The sequence below is a fragment of the Monodelphis domestica genome, chromosome X (assembly GCF_027887165.1).
Source record: "Monodelphis domestica isolate mMonDom1 chromosome X, mMonDom1.pri, whole genome shotgun sequence".
Classification (NCBI taxonomy): domain Eukaryota; kingdom Metazoa; phylum Chordata; class Mammalia; order Didelphimorphia; family Didelphidae; genus Monodelphis; species Monodelphis domestica.
In genome coordinates, this window is record NC_077235.1 from 5168762 (window position 1) to 5183860 (window position 15099).

The 15099-nt window shown below is 41.7% G+C and overlaps 1 protein-coding gene across 1 annotated transcript in view; it reads right to left on the reverse strand.

The window, feature by feature from the left end:
* Positions 1 to 15099, reverse strand: part of TRPC5 (transient receptor potential cation channel subfamily C member 5) — a 139519-nt gene that overhangs the window by 37077 nt on the left and 87343 nt on the right. The window contains exon 8 of the mRNA XM_056809806.1: positions 8855 to 9050. Within this exon, the coding sequence (XP_056665784.1) occupies positions 8855 to 9050 (196 nt within the window). The remainder of the gene's footprint in view (positions 1 to 8854; positions 9051 to 15099) is intronic.

A 15099-nucleotide genomic window follows, 5' to 3' on the forward strand; every position in this document is an offset into this window, starting at 1 on the left:
AAGTTTGACATCCAAACACAAAGAGCAAGAGAAACATGAAAATGTAAATATGAAAGAAAGGGAAAAGGAGAAAAATGTTATCTTTTTCTTTCATTCAAACTCTCTTCTATAAGGACTATATTTATATCAATTTATATATATATATTAATATGTGGGGAGAATGTAATATATAACTCTCAAAAATTGTATGCATCATTAGAGTAGTTAGAAGAATCATGCACAGGGAAAGATTGGGGCATCAAGACGATATGGTGAAAGGGGAAGATGAAAGAAAAAGTGAGGGGGGAATCGTTGATGGTACTAAGATTTACTTCAAGAAATAGAGGGAAAAAACTAAATAGAATAATATTTCTCACACAAAGATACACATGGGAAGGGGAGGAGAAGAATTCTCCTATGAGAAGGAGAGGAAGAGAGTGCGAAGTGGTATTACTTATACCTTACTCTCAGTGAAATCAACTCTGAGAGGGAAGAACATCTAGATCCATTGGGATCTGGAATTCTATCTTATCCAACAGGGTAAGAGAGAAGGGGAAATTAAGGAGGGGGTGGGGGGAGGGAGTATAAAAAGGGAGGGAAGGTGAGGGGGGAGGAGAAGGGAACAAAAAGGGAGGGGCTAGAAAGGGAAGCATATCAAGGGAGGGGACTAGGGGGACTGATCTAAAGTAAATCACTGGTTTAAAAAGTTATAGCTAAAAAAGAAAGGTCAGAATTAGGGGAGGATATCAAAATGTCAGGGAATCCACAAGTCACAATCATAACTTTCAACTTGAATGGGATAAACTCACCCATAAAAAGTAGACAAATAGCAGAATGGATTAGAACCCAAAACCCTACCAATATATTGTCATCAAGAAACACATATGAGGCGGGTTGATAATCACAAGGTTAGAAATAGAGGATGGAGTAAGACCTTTTGGGCCTCAACTGATAGAAAGAAGGCAGGAGTTGCAATCATGATATCTGACAAAGCCAAAGCCAAAATATACCAGATTAAAAGGGATAGGGAAGGTAAATATATTCTGTTAAAAGGGAGTATAGACAACGAGGAAATATCACTAATCAACATTTATGCACCAAATGGCATAGGACCAAAATTTCTAATGGAGAAACTAGGAGAATTGAAGGAGGAAATAGACAGTAAAACCATATTAGTGGGAGACTTGAACCAGCCACTATCAAATTTAGATAAATCAAATAAAAAAAAAATAAATAAGAAAGAGGTAAAAGATGTGAACAAAATCTTAGAAAAATTAGAGTTAATAGACATAGGGAGAAAAATAAATAGGGACAAAAAGGAATACACCTTCTTCTCAGCACCACATGGCACATTCACAAAGATTGATCATACACTAGGTCACAGAAACATGGCATACAAATGCAGAAAAGCAGAAATAATAAATGCAACCTTGTCAGATCATAAGGCAATCAAAATAATGATCAGTAAGGGTACATGGAGAGCCAAATAAAAAATTAATTGGAAATTAAATAATATGATACTCCAAAATAGGTTAGAGAACAAATTATAGAAACAATAATTTCATTGAGGAAAATGACAATGGTGAGACATCCTTTGAAACCTCATGGGATGCAGCCAAAGCAGTACTGAGAGGAACATTCATATCCCTGAGTGCATATATTAACAAATTAGGGAGGGCAGAGATCAATGAATTGGAAATGCAAATAAAAAAATTGAAAACAAATTAAATGCCCCCAGAAGAAAACCAAACTAGAGATCCTAAAAACTAAGGAAGAAATTAATAAAATCGAAAGTGATAGAACTATTGAACTAATAAACAAGACTAGAAGCTGGTACTTTGAAAAACCAAACAAAATAGACAAAGTACTAGTCAATCTAATTTTAAAAAGGAAAGAAGAAAAGCAAATTAACAGCATCAAAGATGAAAAGGGGGACATCACCTCCAATGAAGACAAAAATTAAGGCAATCATTAAAAACTACTTTGTCCAACTATATGGCAATAAACCAATCTAGGTGATATGGATGAATATTTACAAAGAAATAAATTGCCTAGACTAACAGAAGAAGAAATAGAATTATTAAATAATCCCATATCAGAAATTGAAATCCAACAAGCCATCAAAGAACTTCCTAAGAAAAAATCCCCAGGGCCTGATGGATTCACCAGTGAATTCTATCAAACATTCAGAGAACAGTTAATCCCAATACTATACAAACTATTTGACATAATAAGCAAAGAGGGAGTTCTACCAAACTCCTTTTATGACACAAACATGGTACTGATTCCAAAACCAGGCAGGTCAAAAACAGAGAAAGAAAACTATAGACCAATCTCCCTAATGAATATAGATGCAAAAATCTTAAATAGGATACTAGCAAAAAGACTCCAGCAAGTGATCAGAAGGGTCATCCACCATGATCAAGTAGGATTTATACCAGGGATGCAGGGCTGGTTCAATATTAGGAAAACCATCCACATAATTGACCACATCAACAAGCAAACCAACAAGAACCACATGATTATCTCAATACACGCAGAAAAAGCCTTTGATAAAATACAATACCAATTCCTATTAAAAACACTAGGAAGCATAGGAATAGAAGGGTCGTTCCTAAAAATAATAAACAGTATATATCTGAAAGCATCAGCTAATATCATTTGCAATGGGGATAAACTAGATGCATTCCCAATAAGATCAGGAGTGAAACAAGGATGCCCATTATCACCTCTACTATTTGACATTGTACTAGACACACTAGCAGTAGCAATTAGAGAAGAAAAAGAAATTGAAGGCATCAAAATAGGCAAGGAGGAGACCAAGTTATCACTCTTTGCAGATGATATGATGGTCTACTTAAAGAATCCTAGAAATTCAACCAAAAAGCTAATTGAAATAATCAACAACTTTAGCAAAGTTGCAGGATACAAAATAAACCCACATAAGTCATCAGTTTTTCTATATATCTCCAACAAAGCTCAGCAGCAAGAACTAGAAAGAGAAATCCCATTCAAAATCACCCTAGACAAAATAAAATACCTAGGAATCTACCTCTCGAGACAAACACAGGAACTATATGAACATAACTACAAAACACTCGCCACACAACTAAAACTAGACTTGAGCAATTGGAAAAACATTAACTGCTCATGGGTAGGATGAGCCAATATAATAAAAATGACCATCCTACCCAAACTTATTTATCTATTTAGTGCCATACCCATGAACTCCCAAAAAATTTCTTTACTGAATTGGAAAAAAACCATAACAAAGTTCATTTGGAATAACAAAAGATCAAGGATATCCAGGGAAATAATGAAAAAAAAAACACAAATGAGGGGGGCCTTGCAGTCCCAGACCTCAAACTATATTACAAAGCAGCAGTCATCAAAACAATTTGGTACTGGCTAAGAGACAGAAAGGAGGATCAGTGGAATAGACTGGGGGCAAGTGACCTCAGCCAGACAGTATACGATAAACCCAAAGATCCCAGGTTTTGGGACAAAAATCCACTATTCAATAAAAACTGCTGGGAAAATTGGAAGACAGGGTGGGAGAGATTAGGAATTGATCAACACCTGACACCCTACACCAAGATAAATTGAAAATGGGTGAAAGACTTAAACATAAAGAAGGAAACCATAAGTAAATTGGGTAAACACAGAATAGTATACATGTCAGACCTTTGGGAGGGGAAAGACTTTAAAACCAAGCAAGACATAGAAAGAATCACAAAATGTAAAATAAATAATTTTGACTACATCAAATTAAAAAGCTTTTGTACAAACAAAACCAATGTAACTAAAATCCGAAGGAAAACAACAAATTGGGAAAAATCTTTATAAAAACCTCTGACAAAGGTTTAATTACTCAAATTTACAAAGAGCTAAATCAATTGTACAAAAAAATCAAGCCATTCCCCAATTGATAAGTGGGCAAGGGGCATGGATAGGCAGTTTTCAGATAAAGAAATCAAAACTATTAATAAGCACATGAAGAAGTGTTCTAAATCTCTTATAATCAGAGAGATGCAAATCAAAACAACTCTGAGGCATCACCTCACATCTAGCAGATTGGCTAACATGACAGAAAAAGAAAGTAATGAATGCTGGAGGGGATGTGGCAAAGTAGGGACATTAATTCATTGCTGGTGGAGTTGTGAACTGATCCAGCCATTCTGGAGGGCAATTTGGAACTATGCACAAAGGGCAATAAAAGAATGTCTACCCTTTGATCCAGCCATAGCACTGCTGGGTCTGTACCCCAAAGAGATAATGGACAAAAAGACTTGTACAAGAATATTCATAGCTGCGCTCTTTGTGGTGGCCAAAAATTGGAAAATGAGGGGATGCCCATCAATTGGGGAATGGCTGAACAAACTGTGTCATATGTTGGTGATGGAATACTATCGTGCTAAAAGGAATAATAAAGTGGAGGAATTCCATGGAGACTGGAACGACCTCCAGGAAGTGATGCAGAGCGAGAGGAGCAGAACCAGGAGAACATTGTACACAGAGACAAACACACTGTGGTATAATCGAATGTAATGGACTTCATTAGTGGCAGTGTAATGTCCCTGAACAATCTGCAGGGATCTAGGAGAAAAAACACTATCCATAAGCAGAGGACAAACTGTGGGAGTAGAAACACCGAGGAAAAGCAACTGCCTGAGTACAATGGCTGACGGGACATGACAGAGGAGAGACTCTAAACGAACACTCTAATGCAAATATTAACAACATAGCAATGGGTTCGAATCAAGAACACATGTGATACCCAGTGGAATCATGAGTCAGCTACGGGGGGTGAGAGGGAGGAAAAGAAAATGATCTTTTTCTTTAATGAATAATGCATGGAAATTATCAAATAAAATAGTATAAAATAAAAAAAAAGATCAGGAGTGAAACATAGATGCCCATTATCACCTCTATTATTTAACATTGTACTAGAAACACTAGTAGTCGCAATTAGAGAAGAAAAAGAAATTGAAGGCATTAAAATAGGCAATGAGGAGACCAAGTTATCGCTCAGTGCAGATGATATAATGATCTACTTAAAGAATCAACCAAAAAGCTAGTCGAAATAATCAACAACTTTAGCAAAGTTGTAGGTTACAAAATAAACCTGCATAAGTCATCAGCATTTCTATATATTTCCAACACAGCTCAGCAGCAAGAATTAGAAAGAGAAATCCCATTCAAAATCACCTTGGACAAAATAAAATACTTAGGAATCTATCTCCCGAGACAAACATAGGAACTATATGAACTGTTATATTTAAAATAGTATATGGCTTAAACTGTAATAATTAAAATGGTTGATGTTATAAACTGTAGTGAGTTAAAATGGTGGAAGATATAAATTGTGATAGATATAAGAGTGGGTGAGTAAATTTGACTGCAGAAATATGTTTCACTACAGTGTCTTGGTTTTTAAATCAAATATAAGGTGGTCACCAGGGAATATATTCCCAATTATGAATATACCCAAGTCAATTGGGTTTTATAAAGATTTTAATTAACAATACAATGAGTAATCAAAGAGAGAGAGAGAGAGAAAAGGTATAAGTATGAAGGGCCTTAAGCCAACATGGCCTAGATCTGAGTCTTAAGAGAGAGAGAATCAGTCAGTTTTTTATCACTCACAAGATTTGCCTTAAGCAAGTATGTCTGGGGAACAGAGTCTCCCCAGAGGGAGTTCCAGCCAGAGTCAGCCTCCCAAGGGACTTCTTCTCAAGAGATCTTCAAAGGGCCTCCTCCAAAAGGATCTATTTCCAAGGATTTATATCCAAGGATTTATCTCTAAGATTCCTATCTCCAAGCCTCCTAGGAATCCCTTGCTCCAGAGATTCCTTTTCTTATATGGAGATTTTTTCCTATGTCACCTCCCCTAAGTTCTTCCATCTACCAATCACTGTAGATGTTTCCTAAAAGACAGCCCATCTGAATTCCTGCTAAGTCGACTAATCCCCTCAGTAAGTCTGAACCAGAGAAAACACAGCTGAGTCGACTAATCTCATTAAGAGAAAACCTGTCCGACCTTTTTAGCTACCTAGCATCCCATTGTATCAATTCTAAAAACAGGCATGGCTCAAAGAACTCCTTGCCTTTATAAGTATGGGTCCAAGTACTTTCATTGTTTAGCAAGGAGTTTTCTCCCCTAAAGCAGTCTTAAGTACAGGTGGAGTAGAGGTCCTCCCATATCAAGGAATTTTCACATCAAAATGGGGAATGTTCCCAGTCCAATGGGGAAATTTTTAACATTCACAAATCTGAGAAATTTTAAGGTTTACAGAACACAACTACAAAACACTCTCCACACAATTAAAACTAGATCTAAACAATTGGAAGAACATTGATTGCTCATGGGTAGGACGAGCCAATATATATAAAAATGACCATCCTACCCAAACTTATTTATCTATTTAGTGCTATACCCATTGAACTTCTAAAATTTTTTTTACTGACTTAGAAAAAACCATAACAAAGTTCACTTGGAAGAACAAAGGATCAAGGATATCCAGGGAAATAATGAAAAAAAAATACAAAGGAAGGGGGTCTCGCAGTCCCAGATCTCAGACTATATTATAAAGCAGCGGTCATCAAAACAATTTGGTACTGGCTAAGAGAGAGAAAGGAGGATCAGTGGAATAGACTTGGGGTAAGTGACCTCAGCAAGACAGTCTATGACAAGCCCAAAGAGCCCAGCTTCTGGGACAAAAACTCACTATTTGACAAAAACTGCTGGGAAAACTGGAAGACAGTGTGGGAGAGATTAGGTTTGGATCAACATCTCACATCTTATACCAAGATAAACTCAGAGTGGGTGAATGACCTGAATATAAAGAAGGAAACTATAAGTAAGTTAGGTGAACACAGAATAGTATACATGTCAGACCTGTGGGAAGGGAAAGACTTTAAAATCAAGCAACACATAGAAAGAGTCAGAAAATGTAAAATAAACAATTTTGATTACATCAAATTAAAAAGTTTCTGTACAAACAAAATCAATGTAACCAAATGTAATGTAACCAAAATGAAGGGAAACAAAACCTCTGACAAAGGTCTAATTACTCAAATTTATAAAGAGCTAAACCAATTGTACAAAAAATCAAGCTATTCTCCAATTGATAAGTGGGCAAGGGACATGGATAGGCAGTTCTCAGATAAAGAAATCAAAACTATTAATAAGCACATGAAGAAGTGTTCTAAATCTCTTATAATTATAGAAATTAGAGAAATGCAAATCCAAACAACTCTGAGGTATCACCTCATACCTAGCAGATTGGCTAACATAACAGCAAAGGAAAGTAATGAATGCTGGAGGGGATGTGGCAAAGTAGGGACATTAATTCATTGCTGGTGGAGTTGTGAATTGATCCAACCATTCTGGAGGGCAATTTGGAACTATGCCCAAAGGGTGATAAAAGACTGTCTGCCCTTTGATCCAGCCATAGCACAGCTGGGATTTGAACCCAGACACGGCCAGGTAATGGGCTGTGGCCTCTGCTGTTTCCCTGGGCTCTTACGACTTCTGTTATATAGCTAAAAGAGACCCCTGTGGCCAGCCTGAGTTGGCACAGGGCCCCTGCTATGTCTCAGCAGCAGTCAGTAGTAGTCCCTGCCTGGCAGCTACAGATAAGTGTTACTTCATCATAAATTCTGATTTGGAAATCTTTCCTAAATCCAGGAGTCTGCTGGCTCATCTGTTAATCAATCAATACAAATGCATTTGTTAAGTATTCACTAAGTGCCAGGCACTGCTGGGCCTAGAATCAGGGAGACTTATCTTCTTGAGTTTGAATTTAGGCTCTGGTGACCCTGGACAAGTCACTCAACACTGTTGGCCTCAGTTTCCTTATCTGGAAAGTGAACTGGAGAAGGTAATGGCAAACCACTTCAGTATCTTTGCCAAGAAAACCCCCAAAGGAGGTCACAGAGAGTTGAGCATGATGGAAACGACTGAACAATGCAGGCAGAGGGGATTCAAGTGTGAGAATAATGGAGAGGTAGGATGAAGCTGGGTTATGAAAACCTTTAAATGCCAATTGGGGAGTTTATATCTGATCCTGAAGGTAATAGGGAACCATGGAAGGTTACTGAGTGTGTGAGTGAGACACAGAGAGAGACATGGTCAGAACATGTTTTAGGAAAGTCAGGTTGGCAACTAAGTGGTGGGTAGATTTGGAGGGAGTCTTGAGACTTGAGGCTCAGGGCTATGAATAGTCCTGCTGGTGATGGGTCAGTGGTCTGAACTAGGGAGGCAGCTATGTGAGTGGAAAGACAGGGAGGGATGGAAGTATAGACATGGCAACACTGAGGTGTGGGGTAGCAAGAGGGAGGCATGGAGAATGAGGCTGAGGTTGTAAACCTGGGGAGAATGGGAATTGAGAAGAGGGGATGGTTGGGGGCAGGGGCAAGGGACAACAAGAGGCGAGCCAGTCCAGCTCCCTCATGTTGCAGAGGAGACCGAGGCCAAGAAGGCTTGGACCTGGCTGCCATCACTCAGAGAATAAGCAACTGGGCCAAGATTTCAACCCAAGTCCTCTGATCCCAGATCTAGCATTGTTCCCATTGCACCACAGGGTTCCTGTGTCAGGGATCAAAAGAGCCATCACTAGCAGCTTCTTCCCTGCTGATACCTCCCTTGGCAACCAGGTGGACAGAGGAGGACATGCCCTTCATGTTCCCCTAGAAAGCTCCAGGGCCCTCACCCTAGTTACAGTTACAAGCACCAACGGGGCTCAGCAGCTGGATGTAGGCATCTTTGGTACCAGGCACTGACCACAGAGATGGCTCCAACAGAGGCACTGCTAGGACAACTGATTCTGAACAGCGATGCACCATATGGCCACGTGGTGGGCAGCATACTTACAGCAATGAGCTGGTAGGAATTGTTCATCATGGCGATGAGCATGTTCAGAAGCACCACCAGGGAGATGACGTTGTATGTCCCGAACATAGTCGCACCCACAAATTCAGTGAACTCGTGTCTTGCTTTGACATTGGTGACATAGAGATTCAGAAGTCCAAACACTGACCAGAAAAGCGACTGGAGGGTCTCAAAAAGCCTGAAGGAGACAAAAAGCATTGTGGTCTATTCTCTTAGGTCTCTTAGGGAAGAGATGGGGCACAGTCCAACAATATTCTTGCTGGGGAGAAGCTGGCCCATTCATTCCCTTTGAGCTGGCCACCCTCCAGGCCTGCAACACGTTCCCTCCCTCCCTTTCTCCATCTGCCTCAGTAGAACCCTTCTCTTCCTGTAAGGTGCAGTTCAAGCCAGATCCTCTATATGAAACTTCCTCTCACCCCAATCTGGGCAAAAAGACCTTAAAATCCAAACTGACTCGCCCACCTCCCAACCCTACCAAAACTCACTCTTGCCTGCTCCCAACTCAGGAAACCCCCACTCTTTTGTCCAATTGGAAAGTGGAAGCCCTAATTTTATATCCTAGCTTGTGGCTTTTAATCAACTGGTCTTATTTGCTTAATTGTTTCTAACATATAAGAATCTGTTTCACTTTGTAGTCAGGGTCGTTGGCTTGACTGGGGAGTCTATTGACCCATGTATTCTGTCTGTTTTGCCAATAAATTGTGTGTCTCGGAGTGTGGCCCTCTGTTATTCTAAATTACCCATCACTTTGCCCCTACCCAATTGATGGTCCCCTCCCACCAACTAGGGAGTTGGTATATATTTGTATTTATTCATGATGTTTCTGCTGTATAGACTCCAGGTTCCTCAAGAACAGTGTGCAGTGCTTGGCACACAGTAGGTGATTAATAAATGCTTGTTGATTGGCTGAAAGATTGACAAGATCATTAACTGTTTTCTTGAGCTACTTTGACTCTTAGAGATGTTAGCTTTAATCCTCATCCTCACCCCACACACAAGGGGAAGAGGAGCAGGTCATTCCAGGGCTTCACCCCAAGCCCTCTGCTCCCACAGATGGTGTCTCTTCATTGCTCCCGCCATGACTTTGCCCACTCTTTTCTCCCTGCATGGCATGCCCTCCCCTCTTTGGCTCTGGCATAGGCCAATAACTGTAATGCCAGCTCTAAGCTGCTCTGTTTGAGTGCGAGGTAAGAAAGCAAGAGTTGCTTTGGGCTGCCATAGGTCTCACGGGGAAGAGGTGTGTGGCCCAAGAGGACAAGGATGGATAGGAGGATTGCCACAGAGCTAGACGGAGTGAGTCCAGGCACAGGAATGGTGGAAGTGAAGGGGGAAAGCCCCAACCCTTAGGGTTTGGCGTGAGGGAAACAAAGGCCGTTGGTACCGGGCTGCTGGTGTGTTTGTGACTATTAGGATGGACGAGGCAGCTAGAGTTCCAGTGCTCTGGTTTGGCCTCTGCCCAACATCATCAATGCTCCTTCCTTCCTCCTAGGCTGCTTTTGGGTGGGGGACATTCTATCTAGGGCAGGGCACTGGAGGAGGCTGGAAAGCTGCAGCTGAGCCAGCTGGGAGATAAGCCGGCATCACCAGCACTGTCATTGCTCACTCTGTGGGGTTTTTTGGCATTGCTGCCAACCCCCTGTACCCTCTTTGCACCACACTTCCCCAGTTTGAGATCTAGAAGCAGCAGCCTCGGCTCGAAGACTCCCAGTGGGGAAGAGCCCTTCCCTCTCCCCAAGCAGCTCATTTCTCTTGTGGAAGGCTCTCAGGGACAGGGAGTTGTTCCTGGCTCAGTCAGCCCCTGGGTAACCTTTGTCCACTCTTCCTGATTCTTTTCTCTCTGGTCAAGCACCCAGTTACACTCAGGACTCCCATTGTGGTCTGGTCTCATTTGGGTCCCCTCCAGACTATCAGGGAAGGATCTGATAAAGCGCCTTCAAAAGCAGCTGGCTTTTAAAGGGTTCTTCCTAGGGCTGATACTGTATGACAGGAGCACTGATTGGAACCAGAGAACTCAAGCCCAATTGGGTGAATTTTAGCTACCAGATAACAAGGTAGGGTAGAGTAGGGACAACTAGATGATGAAGTGGATAGTGGGCTGGGCCTGGAGTCAGGAAGACTTATCTTCATGAATTCAAATCTGGTCTCAGACACTTCCTAGCTGGGTGACCTTGGACTAGTCACTTCACTGTTTGCCTCAATTTCCCCATCTGTCAAACGAGCTAGAGAAGGAAATGGCAAATCTTTTCAGGATCTCTGCCAAGGAAACTCCCAGTGGGGTCACCCAGTGTCAGACACAAATTCACCACCACCACCACGGCCAGCAAGGGTAGAAGGGGAGACATAGGAAGCAGATTTGTTCACTTCTGGAGCATCTCTTAAATCGCACCAGCTCAGTGGCCACTTATACCACAGGATTTAAAAGGCAACACGTTACTATGGAAGAATAATGGCTATGGTAGCTAACATTTATAGAACTCTTACTATGTGCCAGGTGCTGTGCTAAGGACTGGACAAATATTAGCCCACTTGATCATCTCAACGATGTTAAGAAGTAGGCACTGTTATTATCATTCGTATTCTGAGTTGAGGAAACTGAGGCAAGAGGTAAAGTGACTAGCCCAGGGTCACACATCTAGGTCTGGTAGTTCTTGAATTTGGCTATAACATTCCTGGGTGTTACCAATTGAGGATTAAGTACATGGCGTGATCTGTGGATTCTTTCAATCTCCATTTTTCCCTCTTGCTCTAGAACACTGGGGCAGTTTTCTTGGATAATTTCCTGTAGAATGATGTCCAGGCCTTTTCTTTTGTCATGGTCTTCTGGTAGACCAATGATTCTTAAGTTGTCTCTCCTGGACCTGTTTTCTAAATCTTTTTGTGGATGAGGTGTTTCATATTTTCCTCAATTTTTTCATTCTTTTGATTTTGTTTTATAGTTTCCTGCTACCTTGTGAAATCATTTGCTTCTAGTTGTTGTAGTTTTTAACAACTGAATTTCATCCCTGGGTTTTTGGTCATCCTTCTTCTGATTTTTCATCTCCTTTGTATCATTTTCAAGCTGGTTAATTTTGGCTTTCAAGACTATTTTCTGTTTCCAGATGACTTATTTTGCTTTTTAAGTTCTTTTCCCAGTTGTCTTCAGCCTCTCTTAATTGTGTTTTGAATTGTATTTTGAGTTCTTCCAAAGCCTGTGTCCAATTCACTGGAGTCTGTGTTTTTGCTTGCTGTTCCTCGATCCTCCTCTGTTCCATTTGCTCTTTGCTCATTGCCAGGGCCACACATCTAGGGACTGTCAGAGGCTGGATTTGGATTCAGGTCCTCCCAACTCCAAGCCCAGCACCCTGTGCACTGTGGTGTACTCTAGCTGCCCTTATTGCTCTCACTTTGGAAGAAACATGCTTTTCTTGACCCCAAGGGTGTAAATCTTGAAATTTCTCAGACTTGTGAATGTTAAAAATTTCCACATTGAGGAATCCTCCATTGGAACAAATTCCCTACTGGGAAACATTCCCCATTTTGATGTGAGAACTTGCCAGCATCAGAAATGGGAGGACCTCTACTCTACCCGTACTTAAGACTGCTTTAGGGGAGAAAACTCCTTGCTAAACAATGAAAGTACTTGGACCCATGCTTATAATAAGGCAAGAAGTTCTTTGAGCCATGCCTGTTTTTTAGAATTGATATAATGAGATTCTAGGTACCTAAAAGGGTCGGGCAAGTTTTCTCTTAATGAGATTAGTTGACTCAGCTGTGTTTTCTCTGGTTCAGACTTACTGAGGGGATTAGTCTATTTAGCAGGAATTCAGATGGGCAGTCCTTTGGAAAACGTCTACAGTGATTGGTAGATGTAAGGACTTAGGGGAGGTGATATAGGAGAAAAAACCTTATATAAGAAAAAGCAGAATCTCTTGGAAAAAAATTCTTTTGGAGGATCTCTGATGAGGATCACTTGGGAAGAATCTCTTGAGAGAGGCTCTGGAGAAGGGAAGCTCTTGGAGGACAATCTCTAATTCGCTAGAGCTCCTCTGAGGGGACTCTGTCCCTCTGGAGGCTCTGGAGAGAGGCCCTTTGGAACAGTCTCTGGCTGGAAGGCTCTTTAAGGAGGACTCTGGCTGGAACTCTCTCTGGTGAAGTGTCAGCTGAGATGGAGCTGGCCTGGTGTCACTAGAATCCTTGCTTAGACAGACCTTGTGGTCAGTATTAAAAGACTGACTGACTGATCTCTCTTTCTTAAGACTCAGGTCTAGGCCATGTTGGCTTAAGGCCCTTCATACTTATTTCCTTTTTCTCTCTTTCTCTCTTTTCTTTAATTCCACATTTGTATTAATTAAAATCTCTATAAAACCCAATTGACTTGGGTATTTGAATAATTGGGAATATTTCCCTGGCGACCACCTTATATTTGATTTAAAACCCAAGACACTGTAGTGAAACATATTTCTGCGGTCAAATTTACTCACCCTCTCTTATATCTATCACAATTTATATCTTCCACCATTTTAACTCACTACAGTTTACAACATCACTCTTTTAACTGTTACAGTTTAAGGCCTTCAACCATTTTAAATCTAACAAGGGCAGAATCCAAAGTAATGGGCAGAAGTTGAAAAAAGGCCAATTTAGGCTGGACATCAGGACAAACTTCGTAACAGTAAGAACTGTCTCAAAGTAGAATGGTCTCTTGGAAAGGCTGTGGGTTTCCACTCCTCAGGGGGCTTGGGGCAGAGGCAGGATGACCATTTTTTTTCAAGTCAGGAAGATTCTAGCAGGGATTCTTTAGTGGATAAGTTGGAGCAGTTGGCTGCTGACTCCATAGGTTCCTTAAGATTCAAATTCTGTGGTTCTGTGAACTCCTAGGGGACATGATCAGAGGAACCTAGATTTCAAACTAGAAGGGACCCTAAAGGCTGCCTTACCCACCCCCTTATTTCTCTAAATGTTGAAACTGAGGCCCAGAGGAATGAAATTATATGCCCAGGTCATACAGGTCTAAGTAACAGAGGCAAGATTTGAACTTGGGTCTCTGGTAATTGATGATTTCCCTGAAGATCTTAAATGACAGGCTGTGTGTGTGTGTGTGTGTGTGTGTGTGTGTGTGTGTGTGTGTGTGCACGCGCGCACGTGGGTGCTCTAGCATGTGAGCAGAGAATGGATAGGCTGAACTGGCTTTGTCCTTGTGTCAGTTGAAAGGTCACTAATGCAGGGGCTGTCACCAGGTCCCATCAGAAATATTCCCATTCTGCAGGGAAAAGCCTTCCTTCCAGGTCAGTAGTCACCTCCATGGGATTGGGCAAGCTTCCTAACAATGAGAGCTGTCCAATAGTAGGACAGGCTGCCTGGGGAGGTAAGGAGTCCCACTGCCACTGCTGAATGTGGCCAGGCAGGGATCGGAGGACATCTTGCCAGGGCCAGACTGCCTCCCACTTCAGAGAAACTCCGGTTGGTTACAAGCTGCAGTGCAAACAAGCAGCCCCAAGGGTTAGCATACTGGAAATACTATGGAATGTTAGCTCCTGTTGTTTTAGGAAACAACAGCAAAGTTAAGTGTGGGTTTGGAGTCAAGGACCTGGATTCAAATCCTGACCTCCCACTGTCTTTCCCCATCTTCAGGTCTCATTGTCCTCCTTTGTAAAAAGGAAGGGATTGGACCAAAGGCAGTTCCTTCTCGCTCTCCATCCTAGGGTCAGAGGACCATAATACCTTTCCCTATTTGCTTTTCCCCAAAATAAGGCCTTTTCTGCAGCCACTGCTCAGTGACAGGATCTAATTCCAAGGGGGATGCAAGATGGGAGGGGGAAGGAAATCACATTCAAACTTTTGTGCCTAAAAAGAATTAAATTAATTAACTGCAACCAAGCCAAGGAAAAGGGCCTCTCACTGGGTCCTGGGGCTGGGCTGTGGCAGCTCCTGCTCTCAGGCCTCCAGCTGTAATTTCCTGTGTGACAGGTGCCCATTGTGGTTAGCTGTCCTGCTGGGCACGTGATGGGCATACAATGGCAACCAGCACCAAGGCTCTTACAAAGCACTAGGCCAACCTTCCCTTGGACACTGAATAAACCTCCTAAGTATGGGCTGCATCAAAGGGCACTTAGGCAGCAGGGTTAGCCTCCCATTTGCCAGTGAAGCCTGGGTGGGAATAAATGGCATTTCCTGGAGCTTGAGCCCTCACCCAAGCACTTTGTCGGGGAAGAAAAGGTGTGAGCTCACAGCCACGGTGAGGAGGAATG